The sequence below is a fragment of the Lonchura striata genome, chromosome 26 (assembly GCF_050655825.1).
Source record: "Lonchura striata isolate lonStrDom1 chromosome 26, ASM5065582v1, whole genome shotgun sequence".
NCBI lineage: Eukaryota > Metazoa > Chordata > Aves > Passeriformes > Estrildidae > Lonchura > Lonchura striata.
The window spans coordinates 6,839,388-6,863,966 of record NC_140728.1 but is presented as its reverse complement, the minus strand read 5'-3'; the positions used below and the strand labels follow the sequence as shown (position 1 = coordinate 6,863,966).

The 24,579-nt window shown below is 54.6% G+C and overlaps 1 protein-coding gene across 2 annotated transcripts in view; it reads right to left on the bottom strand.

Annotated features, from left to right (window-relative positions):
* RASSF5 (Ras association domain family member 5) overlaps positions 1–21,909 on the bottom strand; it is a 31,909-nt gene extending 10,000 nt beyond the window's left edge. The window contains exons 1-2 of one of the 2 annotated variants that reach the window (XM_077789059.2): positions 21,567–21,909; positions 9,172–9,275 (exon numbers count right to left, since the gene is read on the bottom strand). In XM_077789059.2, coding sequence (XP_077645185.2) covers positions 9,172–9,275; positions 21,567–21,894 — 432 coding nt within the window. In that variant the 5' untranslated portion in view covers positions 21,895–21,909. Of the gene's footprint in view, positions 1–4,918; positions 5,588–9,171; positions 9,276–21,566 lie in introns of those variants that run through there. The other variant, XM_021535309.4, reaches the window with a different exon arrangement.
* Positions 21,910–24,579: the final 2,670 nt, after the last annotated feature.

The following is a 24,579-nucleotide window of genomic DNA, read 5'->3' as shown; positions in this document are numbered from 1 at the left end:
AACCTCATCTCTGCTCTGCACCTCAGCCCTGCTGGGCCTGCAGCTTTCCTGCATGGAAATCAGGGGTGGGACAGCTCAGGCAGCCTCAGGACCACCGGGACAGTGGCCTCGGCTCAGGACACTGGTGTGGCAGCCAGAGGAGGGCACAGGACACTGGTGGGCACCCAGAGGAACCAGCACAGGACATTTCCAGAAGAACCAGCACAGGACATTGGTGTGGCAGTCAGAGGATGGGCACAGGACACTGGTGTGGCAGTCAGAGGAGGGCACAGGACATTGGTGTGGCACCCAGAGGAACCAGCACAGGACATTGGTGTGGCACCCAGAGGAGGGCACAGGACATTGGTGTGACACCCAGAGGAGGGCACAGGACACTGGTGTGGCACCCAGAGGAGGGCACAGGACATTGGTGTGGCACCCAGAGGAGGGCACAGGACACTGGTGTGGCACCCAGAGGATGGGCACAGGACATTGGTGTGGCACCCAGAGGAACCAGCACAGGACATTGGTGTGACACCCAGAGGAGGGCACAGGACATTGGTGTGGCACCCAGAGGATGGGCACAGGACACTGGTGTGGCACCCAGAGGATGGGCACAGGACATTGGTGTGGCAGCCAGAGGAGGGCACAGGACACTGGTGGGCACCCAGAGGAGGGCACATTCCCCGTGCCACCCTCCTTGTGGCCAGCAGAAGCCCAGGGCCAGCAGAGCTGCCAGGAGGGCTCCCTGCCCGCCTGCCCCTGGCGATCCTGCACACAGCCCTGGCACAGAAGAGGAACACGCTGGCAGCTCGCCGGTCTCGCCCAGGCTGGCAGGTGGAGGCTTTGCCAGCCCTGGGCCTCTGCCACGAGCCAGCTGGCGGGCAGTGGTGGCTGCAGTGACACAGGGACAGCCAGGCTGCCAGGACAGTCTGGAGATGGGGATGTAAGGAGTGACTGGAGCCACCGCTGGCACCTGGGCTGATGCCCAGGAGCGGGGCAGGACCGGGGCACACAGAGCCCACACAGAGCCCACGGCCCGGGGCTGGGCAGGGCTCACCACCCTCTGTGCAAGCCAGCACTCAGCTAATGAGCTGTGAGCTCCTGCCAGGCTTTTGTGGACAACCCAGGGGCCATCGAGATGATGGTGACAGCTCTCAAAGCACTTCCAAGCCAAGAGAGGCAACAAGGAAACCTCCTGTGACAGATATTGTCATTTACAAGGATGCCAGGAGAAACACACCCCACATTCAAAGAGCACCCTCCCTACAGCCTCTCACCTTCTTCAAGTCAACTCCCAACTTAAAAACCTTGTCAAAGCAGCTGAGGCAGCAGCTCTGCACCAAGCTGGGCGCCTGGTTTTGGGAATAACAGCTCCAGGTGGGACCCAGGAGCTGGTGTGACCACAGGAGCTGCTGTGTGGTCACAGCCTGGAGGACCAGCAGCTCAGGACCTGTGGCTTCACCAGCAAACCAGGCATGGGAAAAAGCAGCACAGGCAGAAAGTCTGAGTGTGGTGGACACTCCCTGCAGCCCCAAGGCCACCATCCCTGCATCTCTGGGGCCACCATCCCTGCCCCTCTCCCCCAGCCAGTTCTCCTCCCCAGCTCTGTCATTGATGAATTTGAAGAGCAGAGCTCTGGGGGTGGATCTGGCCCAGCATCACCACATTCTTGGCACTCTGATCTCAGGCAGGAGTGGCCAAGTCCTCCCTGGTGTGATCGGGCTCAGCTCCATCCCCGTTTCCATCAGCCAGGCTGGGACAATTCACATTCCCAAACCCACAGGCCAAGCTCTCCCTTTGGCTCCTTGTTCAGACTGCAGGAGCATTTCAGAGACCTCCTCTGAAGGGATTTTATGAGCTGAGCCATCAATCATCAATTTTTCTGCTTATTAAGGAAAGATTTGTCTTAAAACACCAAAAAACAAAGCCTGGAGAAGCACATCTGAGTGTCCCTGGCTGTGGAGCTGCAGCTCAGAGCAGCATCACCTGTGACCACAAACACAGCCCAGCACAAAGGACTGGAAATAAATGTGAATGCTCCAGATTTGAGTCAGAAATGTGAGAACCGACAGCTCAGATCTGTAAATCCAGCTGCAGCAGGGAGTGGTGGCAGCTTGGGGACACTGGGGACAGGGCTGTCACCAGAGCTGGGACATCTCTGCTCTCAGAGAGCTCTCCATCCCTGCACGACACCCAACACTTCCCCTTCAACACCCACTCCCAGGGTTCACAGCACTAAACTGGGAAAGGATCCACTGCTCCAGCACAGACAGGCAGGGGGGAGAATCATACAAGAGATCTGGACTGAAAAAAACCTCAAAAAACCTTAAATACCCCCAACATTTCCCTCCCTTTGAGGAATTCAGATGAGGTGCTGTGGTTTATTTTGGGGTTCAGAGGAAAAGGCAGCAGACAGGAGAGCAGGGGATGGCTGCTGCATTTCAGAGAGGTTAGAGCAACTGAAGATGGGCTCAGTGTTTTGATTGCCATGGAGATTCCACTTAGAAACTGATTTTCCTGCCACAGCTGAGCACTGAGAGCTGACAAGGTCCTCACAAGGAGCTGCATCTCAGAGGGGTCCAGGCTGGAGCTGCTCTGCATTGCAGCAGGCTGGCCATGCCCAGGCTGCCCACCCAGCCCCAGCTGCTTCCCTGCACCCCAAAAACCTGCCCTGAGCACCAGCCAGCTCTGGGATTAGGGGGCAAGGCTGGCTGGGATCTTGGAGATGCCTTCATCCAGCCTTGCTTGGGTTCTGCCCCTCCTGTGCTTCCCATCCCTGGACATTCCCTTGCCCCCTTCCCTCTCTCTCATCAGCCTCTGATGCAGAACTCCAAGAATAATTTTGCAGAGTTTTAAGCAATCAGGCTTCGGGCAGAAGCCACTGAAGCCATTCAGCTGGAGAGGCCCAAAAATGCAAAGTAATGGATCTCCAGGGAAGGGGTCACATCTGAGATCTGAACCAGCTCTTTGCTAATGAAGAGTGATTTCACTGATGGTTCTGAAAATAAAAAGGAATTACAGCATTCCTAGAAAGAGGCTCTTCAGACTAATACAGTAGTTTCAATCAGAAAAATGGTTTCTGTAATCCTGCAGATCAAATCCCACTCCAGTAAGTGCCATGCCTGTATGTCCCCTCCTACCCACCCACACCTCATTTCCTCCCCAGAGATGTTTCCTGTGTCCCTCAGGACATAAATCCCTAAGTTATCCACATTTCTCTTCCTCCTGCCCAGAGCAGGCCCTGCCACACTGCCAGCCCTGCCCTGGGCAGCCCAGGATGGACAACCAGCACCATCCCAAACACATCCACCAGCACAGCTCACGCTGGGGTCTCAGCTGATGTTTTCCCCCTGTGCCCAGGTGGTGAAAAACAGAGCTGTTGTCCCACACAGCTCTTGCAGGGCTGGGAATGTTCCACATTCAAAAATTACCACTTTAATAAGGTGCCAAGTTAAAAACAGAGGACAGGGATTGAATCAAAATCCAAGAGAGATGTCAACCACCTCCTCAGTGTCCACCACCACCTCTTCCTCCTGCAGGACCTGCACCACCACCAACCCCAAACAAGCCATGAACCCCCCCCAAAATCTTCCTCCACCAAGGCCTGAGCGTGGTTTCCACCTCTGTGAGAATCCACCTCCTCACACAGCCCCATTACACAACACCAGTTGGGCTCAGCAGCACATTTGGTGCATGTGGGGTTTTTTTTTTTCATGCACAGGAACCATTTCCTCCCCACACCACCAAACCCCTGAAAGGCTCCATCTTCTCTGGCAGCCTGAGCTCTGCCACCCACGCTGGCCACATCCAGGTGAGGAGCTGGGCAAAAAGGGGCTGCAGCAGCCCCTGAGCCCTCTGAGAGGGAGAAATCCCAATCAGCAACAGCTCCAGCTGATTTCCAGAGATGCCCCAGGATCTGCAGTGCCCTGGCTCAAACAGAGCAGCTCTGGCTGTACCAGCACCCCAATCTCCTCCATCTCCTACACAAATGAATCATCAAATGACATTTAAAAACCAGCACTACGTGTCGGTTAATCATAATGAGAGGGAGCTGCTGGCTAGCAGGGAATATCCCACCTTAAACCATTTCTGCAGGGAAATTCAATAAAATTCCCAGCTCCCAGAGCAGCCCCCCCTGCCCAGGGAGAGCCCTTGGAGGTGCTGCAAGAAGCTGAACCCCAAAGCACGTGCAGCTCTGCAGCCTCAGGTGCAAATACAACAGAGCTGAACAGAGGCACGTCAGTGCTGGTGGTTTACAGGAAGATTTTAAGTGAAAAAGCTGCTTCCTGGGCCAGATTTGATCTCTGGGTGCTGCAGGGCTCTCGTTCCCATGTGAAACTCCCACTTCTGCAGCAGCACCTTCTCCTTTTATGCTCAGCTCTAGCTGGGGCCCCAAAGTTCATGACAGGGATTTTTAATTTTGGGGTTTTTTTTTTAAACAGACATTGAAAAACTGTGAAGCAGCGTTGTCAACGTTGCTGAGACACAAATCTCATGCTGGTGAAACACTGCCCAGCCAAACCCTCTGCCCTTCTCCAAGGCAGGCACACACACAGCCCCAGGCTCCCAGAAAAGGATCACGTTCATCACCGTGTTGATCAGCTCACGGATTAATTCTGCCCTGAACTTCCCCATCCACCCCAGAGGTGCAATTTTCACCCACGGCACAGATTCTACAAGGCCAAACCCCATCTCCCCGCCGGGAGCCTGCCCCGTGGCTGCCAGCTGCCTAGAAAGGATTGCACCTAAAGCTAAAAAACACACCGAGAGCCGCGGATCCCCGGGCGAGGGGGAAACCCGGCGTGGAGAAGGCTGAGAAAAACCCGCAGAGCAGAGGGCAGAACCCCTCGTGGCCGGCAGCTGTGCCCCGGCTCATTTTTGGCATCACCCGCAGCCAAACGTGCGGCAGCGCCGGCATCCCCCAGCCCCGCGTTACCTTGGCAGGGACCTTGCTCTGCGCGCTGCGGAAGAACGAGGTTTTGGCCGTGAAAAAGCAATCCTCGAGGTCTTCATCCAAGCTGCAGTAGCCGCTGCTCATGCTGCTGCCGATGGTTCATGGGAGCCGGGCAGAGGCGAGGGGCTGCGGGCGAGCCGGGGGGCTCGGGGGGCCGGCGAGCATCGGGGTCCCCGCTGCGCTCACATCCCCGGCTCGCCGCTTATCTGCGGCAGCTCCTTCTGCTCATCCCGCCGAGCTATTCCTGCTTCGCAGGCAGCCGTGCCGGGTAACCCTTCCCTCGCCTCGCCTCCCGCACCCGCCTCCCTGCGCAGCATGGAAGGGGCAGAGCTCCCGGTTCGCTCCCGGGGCTCCCCGGTTCTCTCCCGGTTCGCCCCGGTTCTCTCCCGGTTCTCTCCCGGTTCGCCCCCGGTGCGCTCCGGTTCGCCCCCGGTGCGCTCCCGGTTCGCCCCCGGTGCGCCCCGGTTCGCGCCCGGTATGTCCCGGTTCTCTCCCGGTGCGCCCCGGTTCGCCCCCGGTGCGCTCCCGGTTCGCCCCCGGTGCGCTCCGCTCGCCGCTCCCGGGGCTGCCCGCGCAGCAGCGGCGGCAGCATCGCCTCCCCTTCCTGCCCTGGCCCCGCTCTGCCGCAGCCCGGCCACTTCCCCTCGTCTCAGAGTTCTCGCCCCGCTCGCAGCCGAGCCGCTGGGCTCGGCCCTGGCCCCCGGGGCAGCGCCTTGGAGAGGCGAAAGGCGCTGCCAAGGAGGGCTGCGGGCTGCTCCGTGCCTGCCACGGCATCCCCGGGAGCTCCGTGGAACCAGCTGAGGGATTCGGGCTGCTGGGGAAATTGGGGAAAGGGGGAGGCAGGTGGGGATGCGGCTCAGACCCTCCCGCGGTGCTAGGAACCCTCAGCCATCACAAGTGGGTGCCTCTTCGTGCTGCACATGATTTCAGAGCACCAGGAACAATTTCAGCTGCCAGACTGAGGCAGCTTCGACTGCAGCCCAGGGAAAAAGCTCCTGGGTGCTGCTTTTAGAGCAGCCATGACCTTCCTGCTTGGTGGAGATCACAGGGATTTGTGGGGCTGGGCAGGGGAAGGGCTCTGCTCCGCACAGGATGCCACAGGCAGGGACACTTTCCACTGTCCCAAGGTTCTCCCAGCCCCATCCAGCCTGGCCTTGGACATGCCAGGGATCCAGCCACAGCTGCTCTGTGCCAGGGCCTCTCACCCTCACAGGGAAGAATTTCTTCCCAATATCTCAACTTGCTCCTCCAGGGCTCCGAGAGCTCCCCACAAGCCACCAGCCAGCACCAAAACTTCTCCTCCTGACAGATTGCAGATGTTGCTCCAAACCCTTCCAGCTGTATCTGCTGAAGAACTTCAATTGCTACAAAGCTTTGCGAGCTCCGTGCCCAGCACAGCAGCAACCCGTGAATACAAATGGGGATGTAGATAGAAAGGCTGGCAACATCTGCCCCTCAGAAAGAGGAAGGCAAGGGTCCAAGTGCCTTTTTTACAGAGGGAATAAATGAGCCACGTTCTTATGGCAGCAGCGCGTTCCTGCAGCAGCACAGCCCCCTCTGCTCCACAGGGATAAATTTAGAGGAGAAAGAGCCTTAAATTGAGCGTGTGCAACACCAGCAGAAAGTGAGGGTTGGGAGCAGCAGCACTGGGGTCTTCTATGAAGCCTTAGCCCAGAAGTTTCCCAGTGGAACGAGGGTGCAACCTCTGGATTCTCCAAGAATCCCTCATTTATTCCCTGCAGCCCACCTGCATGGGACATAGGCTCCATAAAAAATACAACAAAGCCAAATAAACCAAATAGCTTTGACCCCTTTGTTAGCAGCAGCTCCACATTGGTTTACCTGCACATCAGCCCCCCAAATCCCCACTGAGCCCATGCCCAGCAGCAGTTCCTGGCACACAACCAGCCCTGCCAGGTCCAGGGAGCAGCTCCTGGTGCTGTGAGACCAGCAGAGGTTTTTGGCAGCTTCAGCAGGGTCTGGATGTCACCCTGGGAGGCTGATCTGGGACCCAAGTGTAAAACACTCCTAAACACTTAACTGGATCAAAGCCCAAATTATTAACGCTTGGTATTACATGGTAACAGTCCTTAAATAGCTGATATTAAAATAGTTATTTCTCTAATGCTTCCACTTTGCTTAATTTGGATAATATGATTTAATGACTTCCAATTATGCCAGCTGTTTCGTTTTTTGTTCTGTGTTTTCAGGCCTCTTCCCCTCCTGCCAGTGTGTTCAGGCATCCTGTTAATCTCCTACTGGAATATTGACATTATTTTCCCTCCATCCTCCTCCTTTCCAGCAGGAACCCTCCAGGAACGTGGCTGCGTGCTCAGCTCAAGCAAACCTGGCGATGATTTTCCCCTGATTATCCATAAGGAATTAAGGAGCTTTCCTGCAGCCATTTACCCTCATTAACCCTCGAATGAGCCCCCACAGCCCCAGCAGAGTGACCCCAGCCAGGGCTTTGCTGCCCTGAGGATTCCCAGGTGCAATCCCCAGCCGAGCCTTTGGGATGGGCTGATGGATTTCTGTCTGCTGCAGGAATTGCAGAGACACTTTTTGTTTCCTTGGCACAGGATGCCTCCCCCTCCCCAGGGTGACGCCAGGGCTGTGGCAGGGTGATGGATGGCCACAAAACACAAGCTCCCTGTTTGTTATTAGGCCCATCAATAACCCTGGCTGGGGTGATGGCTCTGAAGATGAAACAAGCCTTTCCCATTTTTTTCCAAGAGCCCAGAATTGCTGGGGGAAGCCTAGTGGCACCCAAAGGAGAAGTAACCACACACAAATTTAGCTTCTAACACCTGGAGTGGAGAACCCGCTCTGAGCCCTTTTGTAATGCATTATTTAAGATGATTTAAGAAGATCGATCCCATCCCACTTCAGATCCCTCCTGATCATTTTATTCTGAGCAGCAGCTGCCCAGCAAAGGATGGATGAAAACCAAACCCCACACACCAAACAGAAACCCTATGTTTGCCTTTGGAAAAGTGCAAATTGTTCCCATCTCCAGTTCTGCACGAGCACATCAGGGTCCTCCACAAAGGGGGGTATAAACGGGGGGTTGTAATGAGGGGGAGAACACAAAACACGGAATCATCAAGGCTGGAAAAGCCCTTTGACTGAATCCTGTGGGAGTCCAGGGCATTTCTACAATCCCAGAATCATCTCAATACTACAGATTCCAACACAACCCCACCACACCCACCAAGCCAGATCATGAAGAGCCACATCCACTCATGTTCTGAACACTTGGAGGCATTGGTGACTCCACCACTTCCCTGCAGAGCTATTCCAAACATTTCCAAAAAGCCCAGAGAGCCTGAAAAGGCTCCATCCCAGCCAGATGCACTCCGGGCAGGTCTCCCAGCCCATCTCACCCTGCTTGGCCCTGCAGCCCGTGCCACCCACGCAGGAGCCCCAGACACTGCAGGGCTGTGGGGGGATTAAAGCAAAGCTGAGCCTTCCGGACTGAGCCTGGGATTACTGCAGCTCCTAGCAGGGATTGAAGAGTCTCCATCTCCCGGGACCACTGAAACTCTCAAACCAAGGCTGGCAGCCAGAACTCCTTGGAGATCCACGCTCGTGCCCTGGGAGATTAATCTCAGCTGCCAATGGCCAGGCACCGTGCAGCCCATGCTCCACACACACCTCTGCAGGGAGGGAGGGAGGGAACAGTCCTTAAATAGCTGATATTAAAATAGTTATTTCTCTAATGCTTCCACTTTGCTTAATTTGGATAATATGATTTAATGACTTCCAATTATGCCAGCTGTTTTGTTTTTTGTTCTGTGTTTTCAGGCCTCTTCCCCTCCTGCCAGTGTGTTCAGGCATCCTGTTGATCTCCTACTGGAATATTGACATTATTTTCCCTCCATCCTCCTCCTTTCCAGCAGGAACCCTCCAGGAACGTGGCTGCGTGCTCAGATCAAGCAAACCTGGCGATGATTTTTCCCTGAACGTGGCTGTGTGCTCAGCTCAAGCAAACCTGGCGATGATTTTTCCCTGATTATCCATAAGGAATAAGGGAGCTTTCCTGCAGCCATTTACCCCCATTAACCCTCGAATGAGCCCCCACGCTCCCGGGCTGCAAGTGGCACCTCAGTGACACTCGGTGACCTCGGTGCCACTCAGCTGAGCTCTGAGGAGCGTTCCCAGCTGGAAAACCCCTTGGGAGCAGGAGCTCAGCTCCCTGCGGGGAGCTGTGCCCCCCCAGACCCCTCCCCACGTACCTGGCTGCAGGGTGGCACCAGGCTGCTCTCCGGGGACAGCTGGCCCTGGCGACAGTCCAGCTGGACGAGGCTGCGGCACTCCTGGTGGCACGTGTACCTGCAGTCTGCAGGACAGGAAGGGACAGGAAGGGACAGAAAGGGACAGGTCAGCTCCGGGGCTGGGGGACACGCGGCAGCACGGCAGGGACAGGAGTGCAGCAGAGGGGTTCCAGCAGGGTCAGAGCCGCAGCGGCCACGCGGCCCCTTTAACGCACGTGTCCTTTTTAACACGTGTCCCTTTTAACACACGTGTCCCTTTTAACACATGTGTCCCCTTTAACCACATATCCCCTTTAACACGTGTCCCCTTTAACACATGTGTCCTCTTTAACACATGTGTCCCCTTTAACGCACGTGTCCTTTTTAACACGTGTCCCTTTTAACACGCGTGTCCCTTTTAACACGTGTCCCCTTTAGCCACATATCCCCTTTAACACGTGTCCCCTTTAACACATGTGTCCTCTTTAACACATGTGTCCCCTTTAACACGTGTCCCTTTAAACACATGTGTCCTCTTTAACACATGTGTGCCTTTTGACACGTGTCTCCATTAACACATGTGTGCCTTTTAACCCAAATGTCCCTTTTAACACACGCGTCCGCTTTAACACATGTGTCCCCTTTAACACGTGTCCCTTTAAACACATGTGTCCTCTTTAACACGTGTGCCTTTTGACACGTGTCCCCATTAACACATGTGCCTCTTAACCCAAATGTCCCTTTTAACACACGTGTCCCCTTTAACCACGTATCTCTTTAACCCACATGTCCCTTTTAACCCAAATGTCCCCTTTAACCACGTGTCCCTTTTAACACATGTGCACCCTTTAACCATGTACCCCCTTTAACACGTGTCCCCTTTAACACACGTGTCCCCTTTAACACGTGACCCCTTTAACACATGTGTGCCTTTTAACCAAAATGTCCCCTTTAACATACATGTCCCTGTTCAGGCACATGTCCCCTTTAACACAGGTGTCCCTTTTAACACAGGTGTCCCCTTTAACACACAGGTTCCCATTCACCCACATGTCCCTTTTAACCCAAATGTCCCCTTTAACACATATGTCCCTTTTAACACACATCTCCCCTTTAACACACATGTCCCTTTTAACACACCTCCTGGGAGGTGCCACCTGCAGCAAGGCTCTGCCAGGGCACGGGGAAAGGATCCTGCACCTCCTGTGGGGCTGCAGCCTTTCCTGACCCAGAGATGGGGCCGCTGAGAGGTGTTTTAAAAACTTTTCTTCCATTCTCAGCCTCATGAGAAGGTGAGACAATGCAGGTGTCATAATTCACACCATCACAAGCAGAAGCCAACTATTTCCTGATTACAAAACACTAGAAACATTTCTTGGCCTATCAGCTTTTACACTATGTTATAAATACCTTAAAATAATCATCTAAAATTACTCCTCTTAAGTCTTACTAAAGTCTTACTTATGATATGGTAAGGCTGTAACTGTCATAGTTCTATTTCTCTAAAACATCTAGCTCTATTTGCAAAGCTAGCATTTGAAACTTATTTCTAGTTCAATTTCTCTCTCATCAATGTTTGTCTTACTCTATAACATTTCTAAGCCAACATTTTTTAACTCAAGAGTCTACATACAGACACACACTATGTGAACTTTTTGCTCAACTTTAAAAATCTCCTAGAAATCCATTTCCTACAGCCTCCCACCATTGGGAAGTACCTTTGTACTGGACAGACATCCGACTACTGAAGGTCACCAAATGCCACAGAAGGGTTTGGGTTGGAAGGGACATTAAGGATCACCCAGTTCCACCACCCCAGGGTGCTCCAAGCCCCGTCCAGCCTGGCCTTGGGCACTTCAGGGATCCAGGGGCAGCCACGGCTGCTCGGGGCCAGGGTCTAAACATGAGAATTTCGGGGCCAGCTGTGGGGACAGAGGCGTGGACGTGCCACCAGCAGCCCCAAATCCAGCCCTGGAGAGCCCAGGGACACATCCCAGCCCAGCAGAGCCCATCGTGTCCCAGGTGCAGCAAGGAATTTCTGTCACTGCTTTCTCTGCATGCTGCCCCAATGCCAGACGTTAACCCCTTCAGGCACAGGGCCCTGCTCACCCCCAGCTGTTGTGGGGGCACGTTTGGCACCACCAGCTCCAGTTATCCCAAACTCGTGCCCGTCACTCCTGCAACCCCCAACTCCTCCAAACCCTCCTGACTGCAGTGAACGACCTGCTTCCATTTTAACGGCCCACCTGAGCCTTTTAATTTTTAACTGCCGTACAAACAGCCTTAAATTTACGTTCTACACTGCCCAAAATTCCAGAGCGGTCACTAACCTGGAAAAAAAATAATTATATCCAAAAAGCAAGGCCAAGAGAGTTGGTTCCACAGAGGGGTGTGAGTGCCTGTCCCTGCACCAACCCCATGGCCTTGCAAAGAGCCACTGAACTTTTATTTTAAATACACATCTTTCTTTTTCCTTTTTCTTCCTTTTCCTTTTTTTTTTTTTTTCTTTAGCAATTGGGTCATTGGTTTTCAATGTCTGGGGCTTGCAGGAAAGCAAAGGAATATCTCATGTTTGCTCTGGAAACTGATTTCTGCTCAGCTCTGCTGAATTCTCCAGGGCCTGAGAATGAAGGAGAGGAGCTGAACCACTGCTGGGAGCTGGTGCTGAGGGGGGAAACATCAATCTCCAGGGGAAACAGGGAAATCATTTATTTATCATTTAACATTCATCTGGCGTGAGCTGTCTGTCATTCTGCTCTTCCAAATCAGTTGTCTCAAGTAAGCCTGGGGGAAAAGCAGGGAGATTTGGCTTTTTTTTTTTTTTTTTTTTTTTTTTTTAATTAGAGATAAGCTGCAGTTACACAGTAATTTAATGCGTGACCTTTCCAGCAACTGGAACAGCCTTTTAATGGGGAACATTGGCCAAGTCTTTGCTGGAGCTGCCAGCTGGAGAATGCTCCAGCTGTGGCTTCACCTGAACATCTGCCACCACCACAAGGTCCCCTCTGCCCAGATTTTCACATTTGGGCAGCTCCAGCACGAAGGGCAAAGGCAGCTGAAGGTCTGACACAGATAATTTGCACCACAGAAATGCCAACTCCCAAAGCACTTCCTCCAGATCGGGCCCACTGTGGCATTTCTCTGTGGGATTAAAGTGTGACACCTCCTTAGTCACCATCACCTATTAACAGACCTAATCACTGGGGATCCGGTGGGGAACACTAATTTTAGAAAGCCTGCACAGCTTTAGGAAGCAGCCACGTGACCAGTTTGCCAAGAGGAGCAGGATGCCTCCACTTAGGCTTTAAGATAATTTCCATTCCAGTCAAAGAATGGAGCACTTGGAAATGGAGTTTCTTTAAAAAAAAAAAAAAAAAGAAAGAGAGAAAGGTCATGATGCTGTGAAAAGCTTTGGTGGCTGAAGGGATTTTCCCTTTCTCCACAGGTAAAGTCACTCAGGGGGATAAAATGGGCAAACCAGTCCCACAGAAATCCCATCTCAGTGCCTAAACACAGGGCTGCAGTCCCAGAATGGTTTGGGTTGGAAGGGACCTGAAAGCTCCTCTGCCGTGGGCAGCAACTCCTTCACCCATCCCAGGTGGCTCCAGCCTGGCCTGGGACACTTCCAGGGATGTGCCAGGTCCTCCCACCCTCCAGGGAAGAGCTCCTCCAGTCATTCTGCCCACCCCAGAGCTGCCATTCCCACCCCAGGGTACCCAGACCCCACGGGCACCCTCCAGCTCCACCTGACACCCGTGGGGACGGGGACAGGAGGAGGAGGAGGCTCCACACGTGTCTGAGAGCTGGGACAGCAAGGCAAACGGGAGATTTCCCCCATCCAAACTCCAGAATCCTCCTCAGGCTGCACCTCAGGCTGGGTTTTGCAAGCCTGAGGCGCTCCTCCCGTGCCTGGCGTCACCGGGGTGACCTCAGGGGTGGCAGCAGGATGTGGCCCTGTGGCACCAGAGGCTCTGAAGGGACAGGGCAGGACCTGTGGCACCAGGGAAGGGTCTCAGTCCTCCTGCAACCCCCCTGGACACTGCTCCAGCCCTGCAGCTCCATCAGTGCAGTCTCACCTCGGCAGTTTTGGGTCTAAACCAGGTGGTTTGGGCTCATTTGTTAGCAAGCACTGGGCAGCCCCAGGGGCTGTTTCTGTTTGTCCAGAGCAGCCCAGGCCACCCCTCTGCGAGGTCCCCGTGTCACTGCAGCCTCTGGCAGTGACACATGTGTCACCCCAGCTGCTGGCAGGTGCTCTGGAGCCATGACTGAACAAACCAAACCTCCTTTTGGAGTGGCAGCACCGATGCCCTCTGCTCCTGCCGGGGCAGGGCTGCAGGGGAGGAGGTGAAGCCACCTGGTGCCCCAGGTGTGGTGTCCCAGGTGTGGTGCCCCAGGTGTGATGCCTCAGGTGTGATGCCTCAGGTGTGATGTCCCAGGTGTGGTGCCCCAGGTGTGATGCCTCAGGTGTGATGCCCCAGGTGTGGTGCCCCAGGTGTGGTGCCCCAGGTGTGATGCCCCAGGTGTGATGCCCCAGGTGTGGTGCCCCAGGTGTGGTGCCAGCCCCGTGCCCACCCAGGCAGGATCTCTGCGGCCAGGCCGTGCTTGAGACAAGCAGGCTTAAACTTGAGACAACTGGCTTGGAAGAGAAGAATGACAGCTCACGCCAGATGAATGTTAAATGATAAATAAATTATTTCCCCGTTTCCCCTGGAGATTGATGTTTCCCCCCTCAGCACCAGCTCCCAGAAGTGGTTCAACTCCTCTCCTTCATTCTCAGGCCCTGGAGAATTCAGCAGAGCTGAGCAGAAATCAGTTTCCAGAGCAAACATGAGATATTCCTTTGCTTTCCTGCAAGCCCCAGACATTGAAAACCAATGACCCAATTGCTAAAGAAAAAAAAAAGGAAAAGGATGAAAAAGGAAAAAGAAAGATGTGTATTTAAACTAAAAGTTCAGTGGCTCTTTGCAAGGTCGTGGGGCTGGTGCAGGGACAGGCACTCACACCCCTCTGTGGAACCAACTCTCTTGCCTTGCTTTTAGGATAAGCAGCAAACCCCACACCCCAAAAACCCAACCCAAGCCCCCAAAGCCCAGCAGCACCTACCTGGAAGCAGCAGCACCTCCCTGCTGGGCCTCCTGGGCGGGCGCAGTCCCGCGAAGCAGGGCTTGGCCTTGGGGAAATGCCTGAAGATTTGACGGATTCTCTTTGTTAGGAGCCCGAAACAAGCGGCTGCTCCTGCCTCCCTGCCCGTCATCCTCGGGAAAGGAGGCCAGGAGCTCTCCAGGCGCCTTCCAGCCCCTCTGGATTCAATGGTGCTTGGGGATGCAGCGAGTTGTGTCTGCTCCCACCAGAGGCCTTTTCCCCCACGCAGATAAAGCCCTGACACTGTCCATTTCCAACCTGCTGCCATCTGACAGGTTGGGTTCTTTATTTATTTTTCTGAGCAAGGGAACGCAGCTCGGGGCTCGTGCATCTCCTGTAAGCCATGGAAAACTTTCTATTTCTGGGGCTTTTTGCTTGATAAGATAAAACAACCCAACGGAAGAGATTAGAGAGAGAAAGAGCAGGACTCGGCCGTGTGCTGGGAGGTCTCTTCCCGGCATCCTCCCTTCCCTCTTTGCTGCTTTTCTCCACAGTCTTTTAAAGTTTGAGGCATAAAAAAGTCCCCAGTGTTTAATCAGAGGCTGAAGGAATACACTGAGATTAACTATATTTATAATACTGATTTAAACTCTGCACATAGTTAAGAGAGGCTTGGAGAGACTTTCACAGCATCCGTGAAAATCAGGATCAGTGTTTTAAAGAGGGAGAGTGACTTTTTAGTGATTGGACAAGGGACATGGTTTTAAACTAAAAGAGGAGAGATTTAGATAAAATATTGGGTAGAAATTGTTCCTTGTGAGGGTGGGCAGGCCCTGGCACAGGTGCCCAGAGCAGCTGGGGCTGCCCCTGGATCCTTGGAAGTGTCCAAGGCCAGGCTGGACAGGGCTGGGAGCAGCCTGGGACAGTGGAAGGTGTCCCTGCCATGGCAGGGGTGAGATGGGATGAATTTTGAGCTCCTTCCCACCCAACCATCCCATGGTGGATCATCTACAGCTGTACCAGGTGTAAAGTGACAGGGTGGGACACAAAAACCAGTTTAACACTGCCCCTGAGATCAGCCACTTTGTACCACTCCCCGTGCCCTCCCTGCTCAGGACCCCTGTCACAAAGAGCATCCAGCACCCTGCAATCCCAGGGAGTGACACCGATGGAATTCAGCCATCCAAACCCCACCCCGAGCAGCAAAAGCTCCCAGTTCTCTCAGGGGGTTTTCCCAGACAGCCCCTGTGCACCTCCCTCCATCCCACAGCCAAACCAGCAAACTTCACCGACATGAAGCAGAGGGAGAAGCCCAAAAACCAACCTGCAAGGTGAGAGCTGGAGCCTCGCCCGGCGTCTCTCTCCATAAACCCTTCCCAAGGCACCCAACTGGAAGGCAGCAGGAAACATGACCCTGGGAAACCCGAGGCACCCCAGGAGCCTGTCCCGCAGCTCTGGGCAGGTCCCCGTCCCTGCCCACAGCTCCATCTCCTGCCAGGGGAGCACGCCCTGCTGGGTGGGTGGGTGGGAGGCACCCCTGGACCCCACCCCGTCCTCAGCCAAGCCCAGCAGTGTCAGAACTCAAAATGTCCCTCAGACATTTTTGGATGTTCCAGGCCCTGGGTAGAAGCATTTGAGACCCTGGCACAGCTGGAAACAGCTGTGATTTTGGGTTTGAGCCATGGAATCATTTACCAACCTTGCAGGAAGAACAAGAAGTCACAAAAGTTTAGATATTAGAGTAGAAGTAGTCACAAAGTAGAGGGAAGAATTTTTGAGTGCTGTACAGGGGGTTTTGGTTTTGTATATGGGGGTCAGAGGTTTAAGATGGATTTGGGATCTGGGCCTGCTCTGTCCTCCCTCTTTCTTCTTCCTCACCTCCCTGTTCTTGGTGATGTTGGCACTCACAGATTGGTTTAGAGTAGAAAAGCACCATTTAATATAGGTAATAGGCATTGGGGAAAAACTGTAACCATGTAACACGTAATGTACCATATAAATATAGGAAATCACAATTTAATATAGGTAATAGGCATTGGGGAAAACTGTAAACATGTAACACGTAATGTACCATATAAAAGATAGAAAATCACCATTCAATATAGGTAATAGGCATTGGGAAAAACTGTAACCATGTAACACGTAATGTACCATATAAAAGATAGAAAATCACCATTTAATATAGGTAACAGGTATTGGGAAAAACTGTAACCATGTCACACGTAATGTACCATATAAAAGATAGAAAATCACCATTTAATATAGGTAATAGGCATTGGGGAAAACTGTAACCATGTCACACGTAATGTACCATATAAAAGACAGCAGCAGCCCTGGCGGGGGGAGAAGAAGCAGTCGGGGTCAGAGAGGATGTCGGGGTGTGTGTGTGCCTCTGCCTGAGCTGTGAGCAAACCACAGCAGCCCCAGAAGAAAATCTTTTAGATAACTCACAATAAACTGCCTTGAGACCAGACAACAGAAGAATACTGAGCCTTTCTTTGGAAGCTCGGGTTGGAGAAGAGACTTTTCCACCACACGGAGCCACCCTGACCTAGGGGTGAGCTCCGGCACGGCAGCACCGCCTGGCAAACGCCATCCCCACCTGGCCCCGTCACCTGGCAGCAGGAAAAGCTTCAGGAATCTGCCTGGCTCAGCAAATGGGACAGAGATGCAAAGCGTGTGGGTCCTGTCGGCGATTATTGCTCTGAGTGGTGCCACTGAGTGTGGGAGGAGAGACGCACCGAGCGCCGCGCTCCGCGGGCGAGCAGAGCCTCGTCCAGGCGAGGCTGGGCTCGGTAAAGAACTCGGTAAAGAACTCGGTAAAGAACTTGGTAAAGAACTCGATATCTTGAGCAAACGGCTCCTTGAGAACCGGCAGCATTAGAGCTGAAGTTTGCTCTACAAACTAGAAAGGAAATGGTGTTTGACCAGGTGCCTCCTTAAGGAAGCAGCGGCTGATTCAGCGCAGAGCCCGAGTGCAGAACAAGCCTGGGGAGATGCGGGCGGCTCCGGAGACTGGCACGAAGCCCGGCTGGATGCTCGGGTGCTTTGCTGAGCTGGCTCTGGGTGTCGCAAGACCTGCAGATCCAAAGCTGGCTCCAGGAGCCACTGACAGCTGGACACGCTCTGAGGTTTCCCAGGGCAGCACGGGCAGCCAGGGTGCTTCCCTCGCAAAGAAACCCTTCAGCCAGTAATTGTTGGAACTCAAAATGTCTCTCAGACATTTTTAGAGGTTCCAGGCCTTGGTCAGAAGCATTTGAGACCCTGGCAGGCAGCTGGAAACAGCTGTGATTTTGGGTTTGAGCCATGGAATGAGTTACCAGCTTTGGAGGTGGAACAAGCAGTCACAAAAGGTTAGATAGGATAGTAAAAGTAGTTACAAAACAGAGGGAAAATTTTTTTTAGTATTGTACAGGGGGGTTTTAGCACCTGTACAGGGGGTTTTTTACTTTGTACATGGGGGTCAGAAGTTCTAAGATGGAGGAAAGTGGGCTGATCCTGTTCTTCCTCTTTCTTCTTCCTTGCTTCAATGTTCTTGGTGATGTTGGCACTCACAGATTGGTTTAGAGTAGAAAAGCACTTTGTAATATAGGTAGTAAATATTGGGGGAAAACTATAAACATGTAATACGTAATATATCATATAAAAGATAGCAGCAGCCCTGGGTGGGGGGAGAAGAAGACAGCAGAGAGGATGTCAGGGTGTGTGTGAGCCTCTGCCCAGGCCGCTGACCAAGCAGCTGCAGCCCGAGAAGAAAATCTTTTAGATAACTTGGAATAAACTGCCTTGAGACAGAACAGCAAGAGCCTGCGCAGAAGCTTGGGTTGGAGGAGGAATTTCACCACCACATGGGACCCCAGAGCAAGCCTGGGGTTCTCACAAGTAATGTGCTATTTTATCAACAGAAACATCAAAATGCTTGGTTTTTGGTTATCAGACACACCAAGAGCCAGGGAAGCACTTGAGCCATTCCCACCCGGTGTCCACCCCACCCTTCCCATCAGGAAGCTGCCCCAGCTCCGAGCCCAGCCTGGCTTCGGTGCTGTCCCAAAGGACACTCAGAGGGATTTGGAGCTGCAGTGAGTCACCAGGACACCCCAAAACTGCACCCAAACACCCCACAACTGCCCCCAAACACCCCAACTGCACCCAACACCCCACAACTGCACCCAAACACCCCACAACTCAAACACCCCACAACCACACCCAAACACCCCAACTGCACCCAAACATCCAACAACTGCACCCAAACACCCCACAACTCCAACACCCCACAACTGCACCTAAACACCCCACAACTCAAACACCCCATAACTGCACCCAAACACCCCACAACTGCACCCAAACACCCCACAACTCAAACACCCCACAGCCACACCCAAACAAGCACCCCACAACTGCACCTCTGCCCCCTGCTCCTCGCTGCTGGGAAACGCTGGCAGGAAAAGCTGTGTCCCAGCAGCAGGACAGACAGCCATTTCCACCCCACACGGAGATGATTTATTTCCCTGCAGACAGCTCCAGCACCACACGCATTAATCAGGAGCTATTCAAGACACAGCTACTCCTCCTGCCCAAACGCATTCCCTCCAAGGCTGGAAGCCAGGATTTTCAGGGAATTTCGCTCCAGAATCTCCCCATCCTTTCACGCTGACACCACAGGATGCTGGATGTCTGTCCTGCACAGAGCCTGGAACATTCCAAATAAAAGCAGAGGGAAAAAAAGGCTCCTGTGTCTCAGGCAACATCTGCATCAGCCCCAGGTGCAGCTCCTGTGGGCAGGACTTGGGTTAAAATCAGGGTTAAAATCCCCCTGAGCCTCCTTTTCTCCAGAGTGAATTGTAAATAAGGAAAAGAAGGAAAGAGGAAAGAGGAAAGAGGAAAGAGGAAAGAGGAAAGAGGAAAGAGGAAAGAGGAAAGAGGAAAGAGGAAAGAGGAAAGAGGAAAGAGGAAAGAGGAAAGAGGAAAGAGGAAAGAGGAAAGGAAAGGAAAGGAAAGGAAAGGAAAGGAAAGGAAAGGAAAGGAAAGGAAAGGAAAGGAAAGGAAAGGAAAGGAAAGGAAAGGAAAGGAAAGGAAAGGAAAGGAAAGGAAAGGAAAGGAAAGGAAAGGAGGAAAAGGAAAAAGGAAAAAGAGGAGGAAAAGAAATAAAATGTCACTTTCCCATTTTACTAAGTACAGTAAATAAAAATAGGCCAGAATTGTACAAACAAAAACCCTGAGTATCCTCAGGCTGCGAGTCAAAAGTAAACAAGCAGCAGCTCTGCATCAGAAAGAAAAAATAAATGTTCACCGAAGGGGGAGAGCACGCCCTGTCTGCAGCTCTCAGGCATTTTTAATGGGAATCACTATTGGGATGACTGGGAATTCAGATATGAGTGTCCCTCCCCCCCCATCCCGGTTGTTTGGGGAGTTTTTGAGGCAGAACTACTCCCACAGTCTGCATAATTCTCTGAAATGAAAAGGGAAATGGAGTTATTTAAAATCTGTTTCAATATAAGTATGGAAAACATCCTGCCAGAGGAGAAGTCCCTCAAAACAGCTATTTATACAGTATTTCACAACACCAGAAAATTCTGAGTTTCTACTTAAAGTGAGGATTTCAAAGCACACAAACCAGGACCTCACCTCGCACCTGACCCCAGTTTCCAGGGGCTGGTGAAAAAGCCTCGACAAAGTTTTTTTCCCCCCCAAATAAACCTTATTTCTCCTAAATTCGGTATTTTTTTTTAAAGCACGCTCATTCACACACTCCTTGCTGTATGCCAGGAGCAACCAGCCCCGTGGAATTAATCAGGAATGCCAGGCAGAAAGCAGAGATGCACCTTAGAAATCCGATTTACATCCCCCTCCTTCCGCCAAGGTGCCAGCCCCGGCGTGTCCCCGCGTCACGTTGTGCTGGCGGCGGGGTTACTTTTAATTAACAGCAGTCATTAGGGCTAAACCCTAATGCGCTGCAGCAGGGCCAGATGGTGCTGCCGCCTCTCCCGATCTCACTCCATCCCAAACGGCACCGGGAGGCACCGGCGGGAGCCCTGCCCGCCCCGCAGAACCCCAGCAGAAACATTTCATGGGTTCCTCACCTAAGGAGAGCCCAGCTGGGCACCAGAACTGGCTGAGCCAGCCGCTAATTGCCCCGGTGAGGCTGGTGCCTGGCACAGGCCTCCCAAACAACCCCAAAAATGAGCAGCGACGCGTCCCCCCACCCGCAGCCCGCGGTGGGACGCGGCTCAGTCCCAAATTAGCGCCGGCAGCACCTCCCTGCCCTCCACACCCACAGCCAGGGCACCCCCACGGGTACAGGTGATGTTGTGGGCACAAACCTGCAGGGAACGGCCTCAGCATCAACACCTTCTGCCAAAAACCTCAGGCTCCGCTGACCCCGGCCGGGAAATTTTCAAGCCCCAGCAGCTGCATCCCAAAAGTTTCCCCCAGCCTGAGGGACTGAGCGGGGCAGGGGAGGTTTCACAGCCAGCGGGGCTCAAATCCCAGAGTTAGCAGTGACACAGGTTTGCTAAAACCTCTTCGTTTCCCCTCCCGCAACTCCTAACACGGGGCACTCCTCGCCAGGGAGTGCGAGCAGCAGCCGGGACAGGGGACACGGCGCGGGTGTCACCGCACAGCCCCAGCGGGTCCCCTCGGCCCTTCCCGCACAGGGGACGGGTGAATCCGTCCCGCAGAGCACGGCCCTCATCAGGAACATCGGCACAGGCGCCCGCACCCAGGGGATTGGGCAGAGCTTCAGGCAAAATGACAAATTCTGGAGGACTTTAGCCCTCGCTGTAAAGCTTTACATGCACCAACCCTCCCTGCTCGCCGCCAGCTGCTGATGCCAACCCCGCCCATGAGCCGATCAGCTCCTCTTTCCTGGAAAAGCTTCATCTTCCAAAGCCGCCCGGCAGCACCGCACCCACACCGGAGACCCCGGCCCTGCCCCCGGGACCCCCCCCAGGGCAGCAGTTTGGGGTCCCAAACCGCACCCAAACCGGACCCGAGGGGTGCAGAGCTGGTGGAAGGAGTGGGAGAGGGTCCGGGGGGGCAGAGTCCGGGCAGGGTAAGGGATGCGGGCAGGGCAGGGGTGTGGGGCAGCGAGGGACAGACAGGGGACAGAGAGGGGACAGCGAGGGGCAGGCAGGGGACAGAGAGGGGACAGAGAGGGGACAGCGAGGGGCAGGCAGGGGACAGAGAGGGGACAGAGAGGGGACAGAGGGGGCAGACAGGGGACAGCGAGGGGACAGCGAGGGGCAGGCAGGGGACAGCGAGGGACGGGCAGGGGACAGCGAGGGGCCGGCACTCACAGTCGCAGCGCAGGGCGCGCTCCCGCACCGCCTCCCCGCACAGGTCGCACCATCCCCGGCGCGGCAGCCGCGGGGCGAAGCGGTGGCCGCGGCCGCGCTCGGGGGGCTCCCGCGGGGCCGCGAAGATGCTCCGCACGTCGGGCAGCAGCCGCGGGGCTGTCCCGCGCCGCCGCAGCCGCCGCGCAGCCCGGGCCCCGCCGGGGCTGCCCGGGGAGCGGCCGCCCGGCGGCGCCGGGACACACGGCGGGCCCGGCGGCCGGCGGCGCATGGAGCCGGGCGCGGGGGGCGGCAGCGGGCGGGGGCACGGCCCCACGGCCGGCGATGCCATGGGCTCGGAGCGGGGCAGCGCAGGCGCCTTGCACCGGCCGGGAGGGAGGAGACACGGCGGGGGTGGCACCGGCGGCGGCCCCGCGGGGCGCCCCTCCCGTGGGGACCCCCCCGAGGGTCGGGGCGCTTGGCGCTCGCAGCCCCCGCGCGATGTTTGCCCGTGGACGAGCGCCCCCCAATTTCCGCGGCATTCCCCGCCCGCGCCACGGGAATGTCCCCGCGGCTCCCTCGCCGGGAATCCCCGCTCGCCCGCGGGCTGTCCCCGCCGGACCGGCACCCCCGCGGGTCTGGGGTTCCCCGGGGGGGGTCCGTGCAACCCTCGTGGGGTTCCCACGAAGCACAACCAGCGGTTCTCCCCAGCGTCTTCTGCGGGAGCGCAGCCGCTGTGTCGCGGCTCTGTCCCCGTGTGAGCAGGACGGTCACGCGTGGGGCAGCTGGGGAAAAGCCCGTGTCCCCTCTGCAGGGACAGCAGGGCTCTGCGGGGACACGCAGGAATTCCCTCGAGCTCGTGGGAAAGGAAAGGGAAAACATCGCGGCCAAAGCGCAGCAGCAGCTCGGGGGCAGCGGTGCCCCGGGCCCGCCGTGTGTCCCCTGCCACTGGCAGCGATCGCGGTGTCACCGCGCAGGGGACACCCTGTCACCCCTGTCACCCCTGCCACCCCCTCCCTGCTGGCCGGAGGGCGATTGCTCCTTTGGGGTGCGGGGCTGGAGGGTGACACAGCCCTGAGTCACGCAGGACACCGCTGCTCTGCTGCTCTCGCTCCTTCTGGCCGGAGCACGTTCACTCACACAGAATTATCCCCCGTTTCTGCGGTTTTTGGAGGAGAGGGGAGGCGAGAGGCGGCTGCAGGGAGGGCAGAGCTGGGTTGCTGAATCCGGGCTTGTGGGAAGCGGAATTTGACGTCTCCCGTGTACTCCTGAGGACAGGATAAGCTGCGGCTATCTAAATCCTTTTCAAGGATTCTAATTCGAAGGATGGATTAAAACACTGGCTCTGAATCACAGCAGCCTAGAGCCATAAGCAGCCCCTAATAACAGCTTCAAACCGAAGGAGGAATAATGCAGCTGGGAAAATTGGGGTTTTGTTCTGTGCTAAGCAGCAAGATTAATTTTTGGAAGGTCTTTTCCTTCCCAATTCAGGATCCTGATTTGCTTTCATACCTCCTCTGCTTCTGCTTGGAAACAGCAGCAGATTTATTCCTCAGTAAATCGTTCCACAAAAGTTTGGTGGTTTGTCCTATGTCCTCCACAAACTGTTAATTGTATCAGGAATCACCTACAATGAAGGGAATTTCTGAGGGTGACCTGGCACCTGTCTGGGAACTTCTTAAAACCATTCTGGACTTTCATTTTCCCAATATCATCCCAGAGGCATCTCCAGTCTCCGTTCTGCAGCCTCAGGGCATAAAAACACTAAATAAATGTAATATTTTCTGTCCCCACAGCAAGCCCTGGCTCAGCCTGCGCAAGAGGCTCCTGACAGTCATTGTCCTTCCCAGCTGTCCCTTCAGGTACTCCGAGCTGACAGCACAGGGAGCTCTTTTAGGCCACAGGTTAAAATATATAAACCCTAAGTAATTAACATTGGCAGGAAAACTCTTGTTTCATTTGGATTCCAGAAGTCCCCTCTGCAGCTGCTGTGCTACAGCAGTTAAAGCACGACAAGGGCTATTAGCAAAAACTCTTTTTTCCGTTTGCCAAGAAATAAATCCCTTTTAGTTGAAGCCAAACATGTTCCAGGTCAAACGCTCAGCTGGTGCGAGTCAGTGCAGCTCCACTGAATGCAGGAGGTGCAGCAGGGACCCTGCCTGGGCTCCGTGCCCTGCTGCTGCAGAACATCAGTGAATCCTGCCTGCATTCAAAATAACTCCCATTAAAAAAACCCAGGAGAATCCCAGAAAATAATTCGTAGGAGAAAGGCTTTTAAGCGATGGATTAGCTCCACCTCTGCACAGCAAACAGTTGGGTTTGACATTCAGGATGTTGGTTTTTAGAGTTCAAACGAATGGGGAGCTCTGGTGCCAAATTCCACCGGGGAAAGGTTTCCTGGGCGGGGGAGGCTCCTGGGCACCCTTGGCGTGTTCCTACAGGAAAGTCAGGCTGGGCAGAGCCGTGCAGCTGCTGCTCCTCCTCCCTTTGCTGCCTCTGCAGGGATGGATGGATGTGTCCCGGCTCTGGGATGTGCCAGGATGGGTGGGATGGGCTCAGCAGGGTGGGATCTGTCACCCTGCCCGGCTTTGGATGCTGCTCCCTGGGATGGGGGTGTGGGGTGGGGGTACAACCCATAAATCACGCTGGGGACAGGCTGAGGGGCAGCGTGGCTGAGCCTTCCCACAAATATCTCCTGCTCCCATCTCCCACTCCCAGATCCCGGCAATCCCTGTGGCTGCTCTGCACTGATACCACTGATATCACTGATAGCAGCTGCCCTGGCTGATAAGCAGGGAATTAGGGCTCCTCATCGACCTCCAGATCAAAAAGCAGTGGGGAAACCAGAATGATTGTCCCATGATTGTCCCTAACAAAGGGCTGGCTCAGCAGGGCCACTCCCGAGGGACAACAAGGTGGGAGGGAAGTGTTCCCCCTCCATCCTCTTCCTCTGGAGCAGGGAAGGCTTGGGAATGTCTTCCCAGGGCAGCTCCAAGCACTCACAGCCACCAGCACTCCCCTGCCCCACTCCAGCACA